Source organism: Polypterus senegalus, chromosome 2 (genome assembly GCF_016835505.1).
Source record: "Polypterus senegalus isolate Bchr_013 chromosome 2, ASM1683550v1, whole genome shotgun sequence".
NCBI lineage: Eukaryota > Metazoa > Chordata > Cladistia > Polypteriformes > Polypteridae > Polypterus > Polypterus senegalus.
Genome location: NC_053155.1, coordinates 267,158,687 through 267,180,335, shown reverse-complemented (window position 1 = coordinate 267,180,335; position 21,649 = coordinate 267,158,687). Strand labels below are relative to the sequence as shown.

Sequence of the window (21,649 nt, the reverse complement as noted above, 5' to 3'; positions counted from 1 at the left end):
ATCCCAAATGCATGCATTTTAGGTGTGAGAGTGTGTGTATACACTGAAATGGACCATTGTCTTGTATGGAGTCAGTTCCTGTCTTACACATGAAGTTTCCGTTGAAACTGACTTGGGTTATAACAGTTCTCATAATATATATGTGGATATTTTATCAAACTGCTTGGTTTCAGGTCAAAGTTGTTTGTAATATTCTTTTGCAAATTGTTGAATCATTATTACTTATTCATTTTCACAATAAAAATGAAAAATCTAGGACACAGCAACAAAAGTGCCAAAGTACAGTTCCTTGCAGAGCACATGAAAATCATTGAGATTTAGTAAAGCCATTTAAAAGACCTTTGCAAAATTTACTTGCATTTTTAAATCAGTTGTTAAAATTAAACATGTGTATGTAAGTGTCAGTTAGTAATCATAATGTCTATTTTGTTATTGTATTTATTTTTTTTAATATTTCTAGGTGTCTCTGTATATCTCTTAGGTTTTGTGAGAATTTTTAGACAAAATGATCTTTACTGAATGGCAGTTTTTTTTTGGTAATACTCACAAGAAGCAGATGCACTTTACTATTGTTGGCTGCAAGCAAAAACACAAGAATTCACTTAAAAAAATCAAAGATGCTAGATTGGCAATCATTACCAGAATGAGAATATTATTAGAAGCCTCTTTTTCTTTTTCAAGTCTTTAAAGTAGTAATAATAAAATTAAAAACAAAAGGTTTCTAGACTGGGCATCTTAATGAGTTATATTCGCTATATTGATTTTTAATTAACTGATCGATATTGTACGGCTGATTTTCATACAGCAATTAGATACCGAAATATCAGAAATTAGTTATATTTTAATTTGAAAACTTCAGTGATTGTTTATTTTAGGCATCAGTTGGTAATTATGGTATACTGCCCATTCCATTCCATTATATTTTAGTTTTTTACACCTCTCAAACAAATCCAGTGATGTTGCACTTTGGTAGAAGTTTTAAGTTAAAGGAAGATGTCTATTTGTGACTAAACCACGCTTGAAACATTTTTGAAGGAACACGTAGCCTTGTACAAAACAGGTTCTATTGGATTAAAAGCAGGGTATAAATGAATATTTACCTGTGAGCTCTGTATTATTCTTGTAATTGTGAAAGGTATATATACTTTTTAAATATATTTTATTGTCTTGTAATATGGAGTATTAACCGACTGCATTTCACTTAGCTTTTTTCCATAGACCTATACAAATAATCTGTTTTGTCACAGTTAATACTAAATTATACGCCTTCATTTTAATTATAATTCATCCCATTAGCAATAATATTTTTAGAAGTTGCAGATTTAATTAATGGGACTAATTTTATGCTCCTAAGGTGTATCACAAATTTCCTTGGAAACTTTGAAGACATTGAAGATATAATAAGCTGCAGTGACTTCCACTATTAAGTAACAGAAGCAATATGTGACAACAGTAAATGTATATATAGAAATATGTCTTTCAAAATGAAGTATCTGGGTGAAAAGGTCACTAGTCAAGAAGACCATGATAATGCTTAGGACAACCAAAACGGAACTACAGTTTTTGACAGCTTAGATAGAAAAATCTCCTGTGCCATATATGATAACAGTGATACGGGTGCTTAAGAAAATTTGGGCTACTGCCAAGAGTGACAGTATTCTAAAAATATTAAACATGCTTAGAAAAAATTGACACTACAGTTTTTGAAAACACAGTTGAAACTTCAGTAGACCTGGATAAAAAATTCCATGGTCTGAGGAAAGCAACACTGATCAGTAGGCCTTAATGTTATGTACTATATTTAACACAGCATGCACACTGTGGGGACGCTTCTCTGACTTAGCTCTTAAACGATGAGTGACAATGGCAGACAAAGTGAACAAACTGAAAAATAAAAATCCTAGTACAAAACATGGTGCAATAAACACAGGATGCTAAAGAAGATTGTTCTCCCAGCAGGACAATGACATGATACGTGTGGTCACAGCCATATTCGAGAAGCTTAAAAATAAATAAGAATTCTATTAAAGCTTGTTGAAAGTTCAGGCCTTGATTCAAATAAGAATATACGGCAGAAGTTGGAAAATGTTGTTTTGTTTGGAATTTAAATAATGTTGCAAAGAACAGTATTTTAAAATTCCTTTGTTTATAATTGCTTCATCTGAACAGTGTCTATACTAAATACTTATCTGAGAGTTAGCACTGTATGTGCAGGGCAGTCTGTAGAATTTAGTTTTTTTTTTCTGTTTGTTTCTTTGTTTTATATATTAAATCAGGATAGTCATTTAAAGCTATGAACGTAATTTTCCATTTATTTAGTGTGCCAGCTACAGACACTTAAAAGTACAGAATTAATTGTATTCAGTCATTCAGTTTACCTCTATGGTTTGCAGTATTTTTAATGTCAATCTAGAAGCTATGTCAGAATGTCAGGATTAACTAGAATGTTGGCATCCTTTAAAAGCTGTAAATGTCTAAGCTGCCTGCCTATTATATCTAAACAAAAATTATGATGTAAATGTAGCTAATTAAATAGTTTCATGTCTGTTCTCATTTAGCCTTCAAAATCTCTAGGGGAATATCCCTTACCCAGAGTGAGTTAAATGGCTCCTGGTCAGTTACTTTGAATGTTCTAGTTTACTGTGGATTATTTATAATTATTTTAAAAGAATCTGTAAAATTTTGTTTCCATTTTGAAATCAGAGTTTTATTTTATTTGTCAAAAACAAAATCTAATATTAGTTTACTTACTTTAAAGAAGTCAAGGGGGGGGGGTCTTTTTATCAGATTATGTTTCTAAGTAAGCAAAAATATGAGATTTTGTTACTAAATGTGATTTCTGTTTCTCTCATCTCATAGATACCACAGAGAAATCCAATCTGGAGTTAATAATGCTAACATGTACTTGTGTTGCTGCTACACTCTTCTGGCTACTTTTAACCCTCTTCATTCGCAAGCTCAAAAAGGTAAGCTTACACAATAAGCTGGAAGTGAAAGCTTTCTAAGTTACAAAATAGGAAGTATTCGGTGACATAATATAAATAACTTTAAAGGTGGTTAGACATAATATACTTAGGAAAACAACAACCAGTCCAATAATAAACCCCAGACACTAAAGATTTTTCTACCAAGATTTCTTTTGAGTTTAACAATAGAAGTTTCAGTATTCCCACACTTACTCTTAATGTTTGTTGTGTTGACTTATTAAAAAGAGTATGCATGCTCAATTGTTCAGAATCTACCCAAGACCAGTTCTTTCAGTTGATAATTTAAAACTATTTTGTCCTTATTCCTGGTATTTTGTATAAACACAGTAAGACAGCATACCTTTAAAAATATTAAATTAAAAATGAAAATACTTTAAACTATGGGAGTGATTGTGGAAACTGGAGTATTCAAACAATCCAGAAACTCTGGAAATACATTGGTCAATATTGTAGTAATTCTGAAAATAAAACAAATGTAAGTAGTTGCCCTTATGTGCTCAGACTGTCATTTCTTATTTATTGTACTTGTCAGGTTGCAACAGTTTGTTGCAATCTGCTAATTACTTTTTCTTTAAACGTTTTTACCCTATGAACTACATACTGCATGCTAAATGGTCAGGTTAATTCAGAATCTATAAAGAAATTCTTAGTGCAGGTACCTTGGCATTTTCCAATAAAAAATTTTTCAAGCTTTAATTAATCATATTAAACATCTGGAATTAATTTAGATATTTCTTATTAGATAATAAACAGTATAGATTACAGTTATTTTTAATACACTTTCCTTTTTTTTAGTACTCTACAGTCAACTTTGCAAAAGAACTCCAATTACTGAAAAATATTGAAATTGAAATGCCCAGGGCGCCGGTATTTTAGAGCATCAACTGATCTAAATTACCGTGATGTAAAATGCTTTAACGCAGTCTTTGAGAAAACACCTCTACTAGGTTATTATCTGAAACATGATTCTCACAGCTTGTTGCTCTCATGGTTTTGTTCGGTTCTACAGTAATAGTAATCTGTTTACAAAAAACATATTTTATTTCACATGAGCACCATCCAAAATATTTTGCAGGAACAAGTTACTACCTGTAACATAAACTTAACAATAGACTTTTAGAGGAAATACCACCATTGTTTACTGTAAATCTATGAGTGGTCTTCCAGCACCATGCTATACTTATTCCACTGACCTTCTGATAGTAAAATAATAGTTATTCCCATATTTGTGGCATAACTATAATAATTACATGCTCTGTACTTACATAACAGTGATAACTGGTCCTCCTTGGATCAAATGCTTAATTAAAATGTGGGTCTGATTCATCATTTGCTAAACAATTTAACACAAAGAAATGATAAATATCAAGTTGGTTGATTTGTGTATATAATAAAAGGCAAAAATAATGTATATAACCAAATCAATCTTTATTTTACATTAATAATAACTGATTAAATGCTCCCCACTTGAAGGATCTTCTGTATTCACCCATTAGCATTGGTGCTGTGGGTGTGTGATGAACTATTTCAATAGAATGTTTTTTCATACAGTAGCTGACCCCAAGATCCTGCACTATGTAGAAAACAGAATATTATTATTAGTTTACTTCACAGAAAGAGAAAGGACAGGCTGCCAAAATGAGTCCAGTGACCTTCCTGTGGGTGGGCCAGAAGGATCTTTTGTGTGTAAACAAGAATTGAATGGGTTTTTTTTTAAGATTTTTTTAATGTAATAGTACTCACAGGTATAAATAATGAAAAATACTTTCTTTATATGCTATGCTTAAAATATATAGTATTAGAAAAGTCTTAACTGTCTTTATGAAGGCACTACATATACTGTATTAACATTTTTCTGATCCTTTTTATGGAAGTAGGAGTTCTCTTCCAATTTAACTAAGTAAACAGAAACAACTCTTGCCAAAAAGCTGAAGCAGAAATGGTTTCTCTTTTCCAGATTTCAATAAAGGATTCCAGCTAAGAATTACGTGTACTATTCTTATAGGTGTTCTACTATTGTTATACAGTGGGTGTACTGCTATTATAAATAGAGAAAGACATTAGCAAACATTGTTGTACCTCTCTGTGTTTTGTAGCCAACTTCAACAGAAACCAAAACGGACTATTTATCTATCATCATGGATCCTGGGGAAGTTCCTCTGGATGAGCAATGCGAACGACTGCCTTATGATGCCAGTAAATGGGAGTTTCCAAGAGAAAGACTTAAGCTAGGTAATGCAAAGGATCTTTCATATCACATTCCTGTTGATATGACTGTGACCCATTTCAAATTAAAGTAGATACCAGATTTGATTTTAAAATAAATTCATAAAAATTGCAAGAGGGTCATTTAAAGTTAATACACAGTTCTCATAAATTGCAGTTGTTAACACAAATATTGGAATCAACTCACACAGAGATATACAGTGGCATATCAAAACCTTTATATTTAGTAGCCATATTGCCAAAACATAGACTTTTGGAAGTTGATTTAACTTGTGATATTCGTATGCAGTTTAGGGAAGGAATAAAGAACAAAACAAAGGAATAGATATCTCTCAAACCTTACCTTACCTTAGGTTACAGACTGGCCTATAAACTCAAACATAAAAAAATGTCTCCTATGTAAGTATTTTTATAAAGTGTAAAGTGTATAAATACAAGTACAAAAACACTAAAGAGAGTAAACTATTATATCCCAGATTTTCCTAGGTACAACCTTGCAGTTATTGTAATAAAGCAATGGTATCTTTTTAACATAAACCTTTTATAGCCCTTGATGGCTGTGTCATATTTTAACATAAATACATAAATAATGTTTTATTTCAGGAACATCCATCTAATTTTGCTTGCACCAAAATTTCTCCACAGATTGAAACTAAGCAGAGTAGGATATTGTGTCTCCACTTACTTGTGGGTCATTCCATGTCACATCAACCAATGGCCCATGCACTTCAGAGCAGGCTCAGACTTTGCATGCTGGTGCATTGATTGGTATAGTATGTGACGAAATTAAACATTTCCTGGTCCTGATGACCCTGTATAGTTAAAGCAGCTTCTTGAAATTGAACAAAATTTAATTTGAGTTTTTGCCTTAACTAGGTTTAGGCCTCAGAAACACATATTTTTAACCAACACAGACTTTTGATTTTGTTTCCTTATTCAGATCACTATATAGGCTTTCTGAAAAAGCAAAAAAAACAAAAGTAAATCTATCAGGGTTTGAACCTCAGACCTTTCAAATCCAAGAAATTACTTTGGATTTCATTTTTAGAGCACCCTAAAGGCATGTGAGAATGTGCAGATAATTTTTAAAACATTTTTAGTTTGTTCTACATTGTCCCATTCTTTCTCAAAACACAATCCTTACTTTTCTTAAGCAAATATTTCATGTTTATTTTCCATCCTAAATACGCCATGTGTCATTAATTTTAATCAGTAAGTTATCAAAAATTTATCTCATGTTGCTGAACAGAGAATGTGATTTTCCATGGCCAAAAGAGTACCTGGAACTCGAGAATACCACTGCTTCATCCCTACAGAAGATGGCAAACTCAAAGTCAGATAGGTGTCTGGTGAAGACAGTCAATTGACTGTCCAAATATTCACCACTGAAGCAGCAGCTGAGATCCTGCCCTCTCATTATCACTCCTATGATGGATCAGATGTGTCTCTCACGTTAGACCAGTGTCCTACTAGAGCAGCAGTTCTCAACCTGTAGGTTGTGACCCCGTCAGGGGCTGAATGACGATTTGCCAGGGGTCGCCTAAGACCATTGGAAATATGGGTTTTGTCTATTCTAATGTGTAAAACTTGTTATTGTACAAATTTTTTCCATTGGTAGTTACTAGTTTTTTACTATAATTGTCATTCAAGGATATATGTTGCAGACAATTGAATCAGAATAATTTCAAACGTTTTAATTGTCATATCTTTATTATTTTTAACTGTTTACATTACTGTACATTGAACGGCGTGATGTTACGTAACATCACACTGTTGCGGGGATTCACGCACTTCTTCTTCCATTTCCAACAATATATCTTTGCGAAACAGGGTTTTCCAGCCTGTTGGTTATCAAGTCTAAATACAGAAGTAGACTTGTTACAGAAGATGATCTTTGTTGTGCTCTTGCAAAGACTACCCCGAGAATTTCTGATGTGGTGAGAAAGAAGCAGCCTCAACCTTCGCACTGACGTTGACTTTTTACGTGTACTGTCGCAACAATTTTGTAGCAATGTAGTTTACTGTTGTTATATTAAGACTGTTACCCATGCTACACCATGCTTTTCACATTTTCAAATAAGTATACCACATGAATATGGTGAATACAGTTCAATACACAATGAAGAAAAACAAATAAACGTAAGTCATAAAGATAAATTTTCATTTATTTGTAATTAGAAATAAATATTTCACAATATATAATTACATATTGTTTTTGTTATTAATCACTACGCTTTAATTATGTTCAATTTGTAACAATGAAAATACATCCTTTATATCAGATATTTACATTACGATTCATAACAGTAGCAAAATTAGGGTTATGAAGTAGCAATGAAAATAATTTTACGGTTGGGGTCGCCACAGCATGGGAAATTGTATTAAAAGGTCACGGCACTAGAAAGTTTGAGAACCGCTGTACTAGAGGCTATGTTCGGTGTATATATGATGAAAAATGTTGGGTTTGTGTGATTCGTGACAAGAGTGAAGTGGAATCAGACATCCTGATGTTTCATGCATCCAAACTATCCTTCACAGTCTTTCCATTGGCCATCTAGAGACATTATTTGTTTGATGCTATTACGGTTTGCACGGCTTAGTGCACCTACAACAGTCAGTGGTAGGCAGTACCATCTTCATCTCAAAGACCAAGATGCCCTACACTCTGCACTTTAATTGAAACAGAAATGAAATGGGTCACATTCCTGCTGCTGCAATACCAAGATGCTCACATGTCATTATAACTAGTGTTGTATGTAATGATAAATCAAGCAGCTGTTGTTCCTGTGCTGTGCTTAATGTGCCTTTGGTGATTTATTTTTTCCATTAGTCCAACACAAGTTAGTGATGAAGAACTAAATGATTACCATTACTGACAAATGGTGAATATAACCAATGTTTAGAAAGGAATAAGAATAAGAAACATTTTTTGAGAAAGAGGGGACCATGTAGGTTACTGGAAAAATAATAAAAAAGTAATAAGTACAGAGCATTAAGGTGGTCTGAAAATTAGACACAAAATGATTTTTTCACATTTTAGAGATCTGCTGGCCAAACCCTGATGCAGTTTCTTGTTTGTTTCACAACCTCTTCAAAGGCCCTGTATAGGTATCTAAACATGGAAAGAGCGTATCAGTTAGAAGTATGCTTTCATCCAGCCATCCATCCATTTCCAACCCGCTGAATCCAAACACAGGGTCACGGGGGTCTGCTGGAGCCAATCCCAGCCAACACAGGGCACAAGGCAGGAAGCCAACCCACCGCAAGAAGTATGCTTTCTGAAAGCCTAAACATGGCAAAGCCAAAGACACAAAATTGTTTTCTTCCATTTTTGAAGGTCTGCTCTTACTAAGTGGTGTCATCTGCACCAAGCAGTTCAATTTTGTTATGCACTATACCTATAAAGGTACCTGTATACAAAATTTGAGCATGCTAGGTGGTTTAATTCTTGAGATATGGTCTTGTGAAATTGATGAAAAAATAACAACACCCCACTCCCTCACAAAATTGACTGTACCTTGCAGGGAGTCTCCTGGATAACATGGGTACAACTGGTATTTTTTCATAAGTGTGTGGGATTTCTGGAAAATTGGTTGATTTGACATGGAATGACCGTTGTATTTTCAAAGGCTTCACCTTTCCTTCTGTTCATTTAAAAAAAAGTGATGGTATTCTTCTTTCAAATAATCTTTCTTAAGTTTTCATAACTCCATTAACTGTATGTCCTATCAGAAGGTTCTTTATACAGTACAACTTAAAATTGGAAAAATAAAAAGTGAAATGGAGAATAAATCAGAAGGCTATAGCAGAGGTATGTGTCATCCATTGAATCTCCTTTTAAAGTCTTCCAAACCGATTTAGTGGCAGGCTGATAACTCTCACACTAAGCAGAGTTGGGTTAAGCCACATTTAATTGTCACTCTGTCATCATTTGTTGAATTCTTTTAATCAACATACAGAGAAGGAAAGGACATACTGTATTTGACATCAAAATGAATGTACTATGCTTATCAAGACTGTTTATATTTACAATAAATTAGTGGTTCTATAAAATCTAAATGTTGTAAAATAGTACAGATTATACAATTTTTACTCGTAAATAAACACACAGGGTTTTAAAGTTAATGATAGAAAATAACATCTTACGCCTAAGCTCTCTTTTCCATACAAAAAGCCTTAAAGAATAATATAATTAAGTGGAAAAGGCACGCAGCTTAATAACTGTGAGCATTTTCTGTTACCTAAGAGTGCAGATTCTCATCCAAACATTTATGTACTTGGCTAAAAATAATTTCAAAGTGCACCAGAAAGATCAGATTGTCAGAGGAAGTCAAAGGGGACATCATTCTCTTTGAATATTAGACATGCAACCCACAGCTCCCCAAATTGCATACTCTTTAAATTCTAGTATTGAAAGACAAGGTACGAGTTTGCTATCATTTTCCACTAATTTAGCCTAATGCTGACTTTAAAAGTACAAGTCTTGTACAGCAAAAACAGTAACCACGTATTTCATAATAACCTTTACAACCCATACTCTTGTAATGTCTTCATCACAGCATCACTATTTTTATTGTTATAAGCTGCAGCAGAATTGATAAAAATCACACAACTCCTCTGTGCAAGGATGACTTGGTCCATTGTCCTTTTATCAGGGAGGAATCTGCATTGTTCCTCCCATAGTCAAGGTTAGTCCCTTAACCAAAAAATGCTCCAGTACTCCAGAATATGTTTTTGAGGGAGGCTGAGAAATTCATTTCTTGGTAATTGAGAAATTAACTCTTGTTCCACTTTTTAAAAAAGATTACTACCAGGGGTGGACTGGGTTTGAACTACTCATCAGGCCCTACCTAGGGGTTCTGAGGGAGCATTAGTATGTAATATCAAACCTTTGGAGTCACCAAAACTTAAATAGGCACTATACAAGAACAGCAAGTAATGCAAGAAATATAAGCTGTATGTGGAGAGCAGGAAAAACCACAGAAACAGCATCTGAGATTATCATTGACAGAGACGGAGGAGTACAGAGTATGCAATGTTAAGGCTTAGAATTACTGTATATTCATTTAAAGGCCATTAAAGCACAGTCCACCAGGTGAAATATTAAAAATAGAGAGTCTACAGTTCTATATGTTATCTGCAGTACTATATATTTTGAGAGAATGATAGAAAGAATGAGGAACAAATATTTTAAAACATTACTCTGGTACTGAGTTGTTTTTTTTATAGTATTAGTTATTTCAGCTGTTAAAGTAAAACTATGAAATATGACAGCTTCTAATTATGAGAATCATTTTAGTTTCTTTTATGCCATATGTGTTACTGATAAATATTTTTGTACATATTTTATTAGTTAAAGCATGTCTTTTAAGGAAATGTTATTTGGTTTAGAATGTTAGGGTTACTGAGCAATAAACCTACAGAATTTCATTTTATTAATTAAAAAATGAATAGTTAACACCAAATACACTTTAATATAGGACATAAAACTTCTGTTTGTCTGGTTATGCAGGAGAGTAGTGTGAAGAGTTTTTTTCTATAGTATTTTTATTGATTTTAATTAGAGACAGAACACATTCCATAAAGTCAAGACAAATTTAACAAATCAAAGCAAAATTCAACCCCACCCAAGAGAAAGAGAGAGGATCCAGCAACCAAAGCTACTCTATAAAAGGAGCAAAGAACAAAGGTGTCCTTTTCCCCGAAATGGAAGCTTATTCTAAAATGTTACTGATTAGATCCTGCCATACAGTATTAAAAAAAAAAGTTTTGAACAGATCCTCTAAGTGAGAATTGATTTTTTCCAAATTTAAGTAGTATAGAACATTGTTTACCCACTGACTTAAGAATGGTGGGGTGGGATTCTTCCAGTTGAGCAAGATAAGTCTACGTGTTAGTAGTTTATAAAAGGCAGTTACAGTTTGTTTGTCTTTTACCACTATAAGCTCCAAAAATGTTCATCCACCACAGTGACTTCAACAAAGCAAATAAACTAAGTCCCATCAGCTTCTAGCAGTGTCTTGTTTAAACAGTGTATGAAAGTGTGGTTCTAGAACATGTAAAGCTCAGTTGTTGTGTTATTTTGTGCTTTACTTTGCTTTCATTATTGAAATATTATGTTTTATGTTTACCTTGCTGCCATGTTATATTCTATTTTCAGTAATGAGCACTGCCATTTTGCTTGTCTGTTGTTGTTGGCAACCTCAGCATTTGCTGTCATTTGATTTCTGGAAGTCATGATGCATCATTTTATCTGGATGACACTGCTTAAAATGGAAGTACCTGTTAACCATCATCTAAGTTTCTGAATAAAAGCAAAACTATTTTTCTTGGGTTGTGTTAGTTCCTTTATCAGACTTTTATGCATAGACTCTTGCATGTTCTTATAACTTTGTCTCTGATTAGTGTTTTGTCCCTGGTCCATTTCTCTTATCTTGTGGTCCTTGGTCTACAGTTGCTTTCTTTTTTATTCTTTTGCTATGGAAGTACAAACAGAATGCATAAGCCACTTTTACAATGACAGCCTGATTTTTCCCTGTCTTTGCTGAAAACAGCCCGTGCACCATCTCACCTACCCTTACCTAGTCACTGAATAGTTTGCTAGAATATGCACTAGCCTCAGCTAATTGCACTACACTAAGGATTTATATTAAATCACCCATACAGGTACCACATTCTTGGCCTTAAAATAACCTCTTATTCAAATCTGTTAACTCATCTTCAAGATTTTCTAACCAAGCTCCATGTCCCAAATTATCCCCTAATTCCCAACCAAAATGAAAACTTAAACTCCTCCAAAACATAAGTGCCTGTTAGATGTTCCCAGAATACTCTTTTACATTTACTTATTTGGCTGACGCCTTTATCCAAGGTGACTTACAATATTTATGATACAATTGGTTACATTACTTTTGGTTTTCCAATGTGTTTATAATGGAAAAATCTGTAACAGTCCCCCCACTGCATTAAGATCAGAAGGGCAGCCACCACTAATCAAGTTTTTCCAGGTTACTCCTTCATTCCCCACATGAAAATTTAAGTTGATCTACTAGAGTAAACCCAGTGTCTCAAAAAAAGTCTGAACACTCATGTCATGTTAAGAAGCACAGAAAGCAAAGTTTTCCAATTACAAATTCAAAGTCATTCTAAGGCAGTCTCGTTTAGTGATATAAGCTCCAACTATATAGCAATCAATTTGGTAACTTGTAAGAATTCTCCAGAATATGATAGGTCAACCCTGACTGAGAATCAGTGAGAGTCAGTGATGTGGGTATAGGTGAGTAGAAGTTTAGGACTTTATCTGACCAAAAAGATTCACGCTTCCACATGACTTTCAGGCCTTTCTCTGCCAGTTCTATGATATTAACATGTTCCAAAAGTCACTTTCCATTGCCAAAGTCTAAAACTTCCAAATCTAAACTGCACATACAACAAACCTTGCATCACACTTGATCCTCACACTTCAACTAATGGGTGAGCTTAACTCAATTAGTCCATATGGGTCACCTGGCCATCACCCCTAGGTATAGTTGCTTCAGTGGATGCTAACATCACCATTCCAGGCAAGGTTCAGATAGCTTTAGGAAGACTCATCGGTTTATGGTTAAATATAATTTATTTATTGAATTTTTTAAATGTGGAAATGTTTCAAGAAAACATATTTAGTTTATTATTTGTATTGTATACCAATATGTCCCATGCAGGTATTTTAATTAACAACAACAACAAAAAACTTTATATTCTATTAAAAAGGTTGGGTTTTAAAAGCTTATACAAATATAGTGAACCAGGCTTCAGTATTCATTAGTAAAAGAGCAATTAAAATATATGATTTTTTTTATTGTTTTTATTTTAGGAAAATCACTAGGAAGGGGTGCGTTTGGAAAAGTGGTGCAAGCTTCAGCTTTTGGAATAAATAAATCATCCAGCTGTAGAACCGTGGCTGTTAAAATGCTTAAAGGTATACATTTTTTGTCTTATTCATAAGAACATTTATATCCATCCATTCCAGTGAGCCTCAGGTGCCACGTATCTGGATATTTAATTTTCCTCTTTAATCTCATAAGTTATTAAATCCTTCGATGGCGGATTCTGTACAGAATATTGGTTAGCCATTTATTACCTACTGCAAACACAGAACGTTGATGTTGCTGTAAATTAATATCCATAAACCACTACCTAGTTGAAAAACTACTTGGTTAAAGATATAGTTAATAGATAATTTAATATGTATAAAATGTCTGCACTACCCTAGAATTTGTGCTATTAAATTCTAAGATTAGAATTAAGTAAACATTAATTAAGATTAAGTAAACATTAATAACCATTAAAGATGACAACTACTTCCCAGTATAGTAGGATTCAGAACTGTTTTTTTTTTTTACTTTTCAAAGAGCAAATCTTTGTTTAAAAATGGAAACATTTATTTGTGATTACTGTTAATAAGTACTATAATATTGATTTATGCTCAATTTAACCTACCATAATTAGGAGAACAATGACCTGCAAATGATCATAAGCAACAGTAGGATGTGTGCATGTTGATTGTCACAAGGACCAAAAACATCCTTTATGTAAGAGCATTATAGTGTATTGACTAACACTGTGGCTTATATTATCCGTTCATTCTTATATTTTCTATTAGTTTGGTTGCACAATTTCCTTATACTAATAGCCCAGTCATCTGCAGCAGTAGTTTTATGGTAGGTTTATGATCTTGGTTTAAGTGTAAACCTTGAAAAATGAAAATAAAAATAACCTATTTAACAGAGATAAAATGTTATTTACCACCAACAGAGGGAGCCACAGCCAGTGAGTACAAGGCCTTGATGACAGAGCTAAAAATCCTTATCCATATTGGACACCACCTTAATGTTGTGAACCTGCTGGGAGCCTGTACTAAATACGGGGGTAAGTAATAATTATAAACAACCATATTCACTAATTAGCCTCAGCATTAAAACCACCTGCCTAATATTGTGTAGGTCCCCCTTGTGCCACCAGAACAGCTCTGACCTGTCAAGGCATGAACTCCACAAGACCTCTGAAAGTGTCCTGTGGCATCTGGCACTAAGACATTCGCAGCAGATCCTCTAAGTCTTATAAATTGGGGCCTCCATGATTTGTACTTTTTTTCCAACACTTCCCACAGATGCTCAATCACCACAAGATCTGGGGAATTTGGAAGCTAAGTCAATGCCTTATACGCTTTATCATGTTCCTCAAAGCAGTCCGGAAAAATGAATACAGTGTGAGAGAGGATATTATCCTGCTGAAAGACGCCACTGCCCTCAGAGAATGCCATTGCAATGAGGGGAAGTACATCTGCAACAATATTTTGGTATCTGGCATGCGTCAAAATACAATCCACATAAATACCAGTTTCCCAGAAGAACATCACACCACCTCTGCCGACTTACCTTCTTCCCATAATGCATCCTGCTGCCATCTCTTCACCAGGTAAACAATTCAATTGCACACAGCCATCCACATGTTCTAAAAGAAAATCTGATTTATCAGACCAGGCCTCCTTCTTCTATTGCTCCATAGTCCAGTTCTTACACTCAAATGCCTATTGTAGGCAATTTCAGAGATGGACAGGGGTCAGCATGGGCACTGTGACTATGGCCACATAGCCCCTTATGATTCATTGTGTGTTCTGACACTTTTTTCTCATAGCCAGCATTAAGCTTTTCCGTAATTTGTTCTACAGTAGGTCTTCTGTGGGTTCAGACCGGTATAACCTTTGCTTTCAGTGTGCATCAATGATCCTTGGGTACCCATGACCCTGTCTCCAGTTCAACAGTAGTCCTTCCTTGGACCAATTTTGGTAGGTAATAAGCACTACATACCGGGAATATCCCACAAGAACTGCCATTTTGCAGATGCTCTGACCCAGTTGTCTATCCATCTGAATTGGTGCTTGTTAAAGTCGCTCAGATCCTTATGCTTGCCCATTTTTCCTGCTTCCATCACACCACCTTCAAGAACTGACTGTTTAGATGCTGCCTAACATATCCCACCCCTTGACAAGTGCCATTGTTAGAAGATAATCAACTGTTATTCACCAGTATTTTTAATGTTGTGGCTGATCGGTGTGTACTGTAACCCAGAAGAAAATGTTTACATAAAAGTAATGGATGTCTTATGTTTTTTTCATTATAACGTTTAGATTCTTTTGAAAGTACACAGAAGTACAGCAAAGGTTATTAATAGCATTAGTAGAGAAGTTTCTAGATAATTGGTAGTCTAGAATTACCAGAAAGTGATAAGCTGAGAAATATACCAATACAGGCAGACAGTTACTTTCTGTTTCGGATATGTAGCCTTTTCATTACTTTACTGTGGTTGGCCCACTTTTAATTAAATAATAACTATCAATAATGAAGAGGCTGAATGATTTTTTTAACTTTGTTGTGTCTTAAAAATATTCTGTTTTTTCCATAAAAGTAGCTGTACCTATTCAGTAAATATTGGCAGGTGATAAAGCCAGCTCTTCCTAACAAAAAGTTAAGTATAAAGTAAAAGAACCACAAGATCTTTACAGTCTTTAGGGGATACTAAAAAGAATAGCCATTAAATAAGCAGTGGTCTAAAGTCAGAAAGATCAAGAGAGCCAATGACAAAACAAAAACATTAAAATGAAGTCTTAAGTTAAAGCAAAATGTCTTAGCCATCACTAATGAACAACTTCCTAACTGTCGGTAATAGTTTTGTTTGTTTTTGAAGTAAATCCAACATGTGAATGCAGAACAGCATTCAAAAACACAGTTAATAATAAATAAAATAACAACAATGGTAAAAAATACTGTATAAAAAGAAAACAGACATACAAAAGAGAGCTAACAACATAGAGAGGGTATGCACATAATGTATGAGTGTCAAAAGAGAAGGGTTCTGTCATGTTAATGTTTTTAATTCATTATTTCATAGACAACTTTATCTAAATACATACATGTGAATGCTTATTAAGACAATGCAAAATTAAAAGACAAGTGAAAATAACAGTTTTTTGTTCTATACTTGTCTGTATGAATACATGCAGTGTAAATGTAATGTAGAAAGCATAATAGTGAGTAGAAATGAACTATCAGATGGACAGAAATGTTTGCCAGCACCAATTCTTACTTCCTAACTTGTTGCCTTAGTTTACCGCAGCATAAGCAAAACCTCTACAGTAGATGTCTGCAACTATTTATTAAAGTAGGCATTCTAAAATGTTCACACAGCGGTGGGGACCAAACACAAGAAGGCGACAAACAATACTACTCAGCATCATTTCGGAAGTAGAAGAACAACAACAGCACAGTCCCTCCACTAACTGCTCTCTTCCTCACTTTAGTCACAGGGAATGACTTTTTAACTACGGCATATTTCCATTAATCGTGACAAGTAAGGAATGCAGGTGCTTTTTGACACCTAGTGCCTAGCTTACTAACCACCTTTGTCATCTGCATAATGGTGAAAAACACTGGTTGATAAAATAAAGTAGCTGAAGCTATGACATATTTGGTATTGTATAATAATGTGCAAAAATATACATTAAGTTCTGCATCACTTAAGTCTAAAATAGCACAAGTCCCTAATTTGTGTGAAAGCATTATCATTCTGCATTTAGCAGTGCTTGTTTTAATGACCATAATTTTAGGGAAGGTTGTTTCTTCTTAATGAATAAAAAGATTCTGCTGGGGTTTTCATTTTATATTTATAAAGAAATTTTGGGTTAATTGCATGGAATAAAAGTATACTATGCTTTATAATGTTACAGCTAAAGGTGAATGTTTTCACCTTAATATCATTATTGTATCTCCATCGTTCTTACTATTTTATTCTGAAGTGAGGCTCCACTTATTTATTTCCCCAAAAATGTGCCAGTTAAGATATTAGTGATTCTAAAACAAGCCCAAACAAGTGTCAGTCTGGGTCTGTGCTTGAGCGAGCCCTGCAGCCGAACCTTTGCTATGTCCAGGACTACTTCCTGACTGGAGCACAATGCTTCCAGGATAGGCCCCAGGTCCCTACCATCCTGAATAGGATTAAACAGGTTTGTACTTTACATTTTTTGGTTCTGGGCCATTAGAATAAAGGTGGTGAAGGAGCATCATATACGCTGGGCTGTCCTTCCATAGCAAAGACAGTATTATACCCACTACAGTTCAGTTCAGTATGTAGGTTGTGGGTTCAAGTCCCCATACTGACACTGTGTGACCATAAGCACGTCACTTTACCTACCTGTGCTCCAGTTGGCAAATCAAAAGAAATGTAACCTGTTGTATCATAAATGTTGTAAGGTGCCTTGGATGAAGGTGTCAGCCAAATAAGTAAATGTAAATGTCATACTTACACATTACAGTAAATTAATCTTGTAATGTAAAATATAAAAAGGTCTTGTGCAATTCCCCTGTAAGGTAATAGATGCTTGTAATGAGCAATTACCTACATTTCTTTAAAAATACATATAAAGTTATAGGAGATCAAACAGCCTATTTTTCATGTATATGCTTGTTTGCATCACTAAAAAACAACCAGCTTCACAAGTTAGCGTGGAGGACGGGCAAGTATCTATTTAGTAGAAATCTTCAACAAAGAAATGTGAGGTTTCCCCTTAGAAACAGTCTGTGTTTGATTAGTAATTACTGAGGTTATTACTGTCAACATGTCAGACTTGTCATTTTTACTTGGTAATACTTTTATTGTTCTACAAAAAATATTTATACTTTTTCATATTTTATTTATTGCTCATAAGTTATGTTATAATGAAAATGCTTCACTTTCAAAAACAAATAATTTCAAATTATAGCAATTACTTTGTTTACAGTAAATTAACCTAATGTAGTAACCTGAACAACTTATTAAAAAAAAAAAAGTAATTTGAAAATTAATGTAATAAAAATACTTCAGTCTACAATGTCCATTTTAGGACATTCTCCTCTCTAGATAGAAAGTTTATATAGTAACTCCCATCTTTCTAAGACTATATGATTTTCAGTAATTATTATTAATTCTAGAATGGCCTGGCGGTACAGCATTTAGGGCTGCAGCTCCCAACTCAGATCCAGAATCCCACACCAAATTTTTATCTGTGTGGAGTCTCTATGTTCTTTCTGTAGGGGAGGATTTTCCTCTGTCTGTTTGTTTTATTCCAGCTGTAACTGAATCAAGCAGAAAAGATAAATGATGAAACATTACTTATGTAATTTGCTTGCAAATAGTTCTTTAACACAGTTAAGTTTAATTGTATGCGTAAAAATAAGCAGTTGCCAAATTAAGTCCTTTCAGTTCATTTGAAGTAAAACTACTGACTTTTGTTGTGCTTTTGATTTTTCCTTTATTTGAATTCACATAAAAGCCGTCAAATTTTAATTTATTTTTTTACTTAACAAGTGACATGTTGACAGTATGATTATAAATATTTGCACTTCATATTTAGTATTTCGTCATTTAATGAACAGCTTTTTTATTTGTCTTATTTTGTAAGATATTTGCATATAAAGATACAATTTCTTTTCCCATAGGCCCTTTGATGGTGATTGTAGAATACTGTAAATATGGGAATCTTTCCAACTATCTGAAAGGCAAGAGAGATGTTTTTCTTCAGCACAAGGTATGATACTGTAGTTAGCAGGCCTTAGGATGTACCTAATGGAAAAGTTCTTTAAACCAGCAATATGTGATCTGTATCTATACTACTGTACTTTCTCCAGTTATTAAGTGTGTGACGTGAATTGAAAACTACCAAATAGCCTAACTCTTCTTTGGAGACAAGGGAGGAAAACTGGTGCAACCTTGGGGAAATCCACAGGAAGAATGTACGGACTTAACAGAATGAACCACCAGAAACAAGATACAAAGTCAGGGTTTAAAATGTATTATTGTAATGACCTCTTTGTAGTAGATGGAGGAATGGATTTATCCTCTTAACAAGAACTGCTGGCAAGTGGCTCTAAAAAGGACCACGTAGCTTCTTCGATGCCAATTACAAAATGCTGCTCAGATCTTTAATTCCTTTGCTCACTCATACCTATCATACAGCTTTGCCTCACTCCGCTCACCTGGGGCCTCATGTATAACGTCGTGCATAGAACTTGCACTATAACATGGCGTAAGCACAAAAGCCGAAATGTGTTTACGCACAGAAAAATCCAGATGCAGGAATCTGTGCGTACTCCAACTTCCACGTTCTTCCGCTACATAAATGCCGATGAGCGTGAAAACTAACGCTTCGTGCCAGCATTATGTAACGCCCCAACTCCTCCCAGAATTACGCCTATTTGAATATGCAAATCAATATAAATCGCCCTTAAGCGCAGCCTTCTGTGAAAAGACAATGGGAAAAGCACGGGGGAAAATATAAGAATTTCAGTGAATACCAAGTGGAGGCAAATGAAAAACATACTATTTGTTCAAATAAACCGTGGTATAATCAACAAAAGGAAGTTGATCGAGTGACATAGCATGTTGGAGAAACTTGAAAGCTCACATTCACAAATCGCACAGTGCCGGAAATAAAAAAGAAGTCACATATCAAAGTCGCCGTGAAAAGCCGAGTTGTAAGCCCACTGTCTGAGTGTCATATGAAAGCTTATTAAGGTACAGAGAAAAAAGGCACACAGTGAGGAAAAAGCACGAAATGTCAACTTCAATCTCGACATTTCCACTTTAATCACGTAGTTTATTTTGTCATTAAAGTAGAACATCATAAACTTCATCTTAAAATCGTTTAATTAACCAGTTTCTCAAATCACATCGTAATTAAAGTAGCACGTTAAATGCTTTGTTTTGTATTTGATCTTCTATGTGCTCTATGTGTGTGAATCACTACTTGCTTTTTAAACTGTCTCTCTTCCTCCAACTGGACACAGAGTCCATTACATTCATGATATTACAGCTCTCTGAATAACTAAAATACTGAGATGTATACGTGATATCATTTTCATGATGATAGGAGTTAAAGCACGTTATTAAACATGTGTTTCACTTCGATGAAATAATTTATTGCAGCAGTACAATCAGGGGCGGCTCTAGGCTTGTGGTGGCACTGGGCAGAGTAAGAATCGGTGGCTCCTTCGCCCGCCCGTCAGTAAGGTAGCTTATGCACAGTGGATGGCCACCTCCGTTGCACTGCATAGCCGCCTCGTGCTCATGACACAAGCATTTAACTTTTGCCGAAATTTGTCGCTGTATTTTTAGCTGTGTTGTTATTTTCTCTTTCTGTTTTATATTCAATATATATTGGCGTAGCCGTCACTGCAGTCAGTGCTTTTCTTTCCCCAAGTAACCGATCGCCACACAATCAGCTCTGTAATAGACGTTAAGCCATCTGTAAGCTTAGCGCCGATTCTTCAAAACGTTTAAAGAACATTGAAATATCTTCGTAGTACATGTTTAATTATTCTATCCTTAACGACACTCCCAGTGAAGAATATAGATTATTTAAATGAAGTTAAAGTTTTATCTGTATAATTTAATAAACATATTTTGCTGAATTTCACCTTATAAATGATATTGTTTCTGTTTCTGAACCGCGAGGTCCGTACAGGAAAGGCTTTAAAACATTTTGCAGGGGCTGAGACAGCGTGTCCTTGAAGCTGTATACCGATAATTCCCTTTCCGATCAGCTGCTGCTGTGATTCACACTCAGATACAGTGATATAAATACTCTGAGTGGTGCAGTGAGAGAAATATTGAAAAAGATGATCCGCTGTGGCAACTCCTAACAAGAGGAGCTGAAAGAAGAAGAAGAAGAAGTGAGAGTAACAACGCTAAAGCAGTTATGGTATTTGGAATACTATGGCTGTTCCCTCTACCATTATATTGTTACAAGTTAATTACAATCAGATGCATTACACTAATAAACAATATGCGGTTAGTTTCGGTGTATTTATAAAGCCGCGTCAGGAAAATAAGGTGTAACCACACAGGAACAGTAGCACTGCTTTGACGCTGGGTGCCGCCAGTCTGTAAAACCGAGCGGAGAACTTGTGTACGACAAGGTATGAGGTACAGTGGAAAAGTGCGTGGATTTACGCCAAGTGTAGGTTTTATACATCGCGATTTGAACGTGGAAAAGTTCTTATGCAACATTTCTGTGCGTACGCACCGTTTATACATGAGGCCCCTGGTGTCCGAGGCAACCCGTATGCCACGCTAATTCCCCTGCTCTCTGTTAGCTGACTTAAGCTTGAACTCTAATAGCAGAGAGAAGAATCCGAAATGCTCTCTAAGTGCTATGTTTGCGCACCCCTTACCTGTTGCTCATGGGACTGTTTTATAGCTGGCTTCTCAAGGTATTCCCATTGCATCAAGCAGTTTGCTGCCACTTTAGAAGCATATCTCTCTTAGGTCCAGACCAGAAGAGGTCTCTAAAATAAAGACACATTGGTTAGCTCTGCTTTGCAAACATCTTATAGATATGCAAATGTGAGTATCAAGCAACA

At 34.8% G+C, this 21,649-nt stretch overlaps 1 protein-coding gene across 3 annotated transcripts in view; it reads left to right on the top strand.

Moving 5' to 3' along the window:
* Nucleotides 1-21,649, top strand: part of flt1 (fms related receptor tyrosine kinase 1) — a 161,192-nt gene that overhangs the window by 102,286 nt on the left and 37,257 nt on the right. For all 3 annotated transcript variants that reach the window (XM_039745508.1, XM_039745506.1, XM_039745507.1), the window contains 5 exons: nt 2,860-2,966; nt 5,084-5,219; nt 13,069-13,173; nt 14,010-14,123; nt 18,728-18,816. In XM_039745508.1, coding sequence (XP_039601442.1) covers nt 2,860-2,966; nt 5,084-5,219; nt 13,069-13,173; nt 14,010-14,123; nt 18,728-18,816 — 551 coding nt within the window. The remainder of the gene's footprint in view (nt 1-2,859; nt 2,967-5,083; nt 5,220-13,068; nt 13,174-14,009; nt 14,124-18,727; nt 18,817-21,649) is intronic.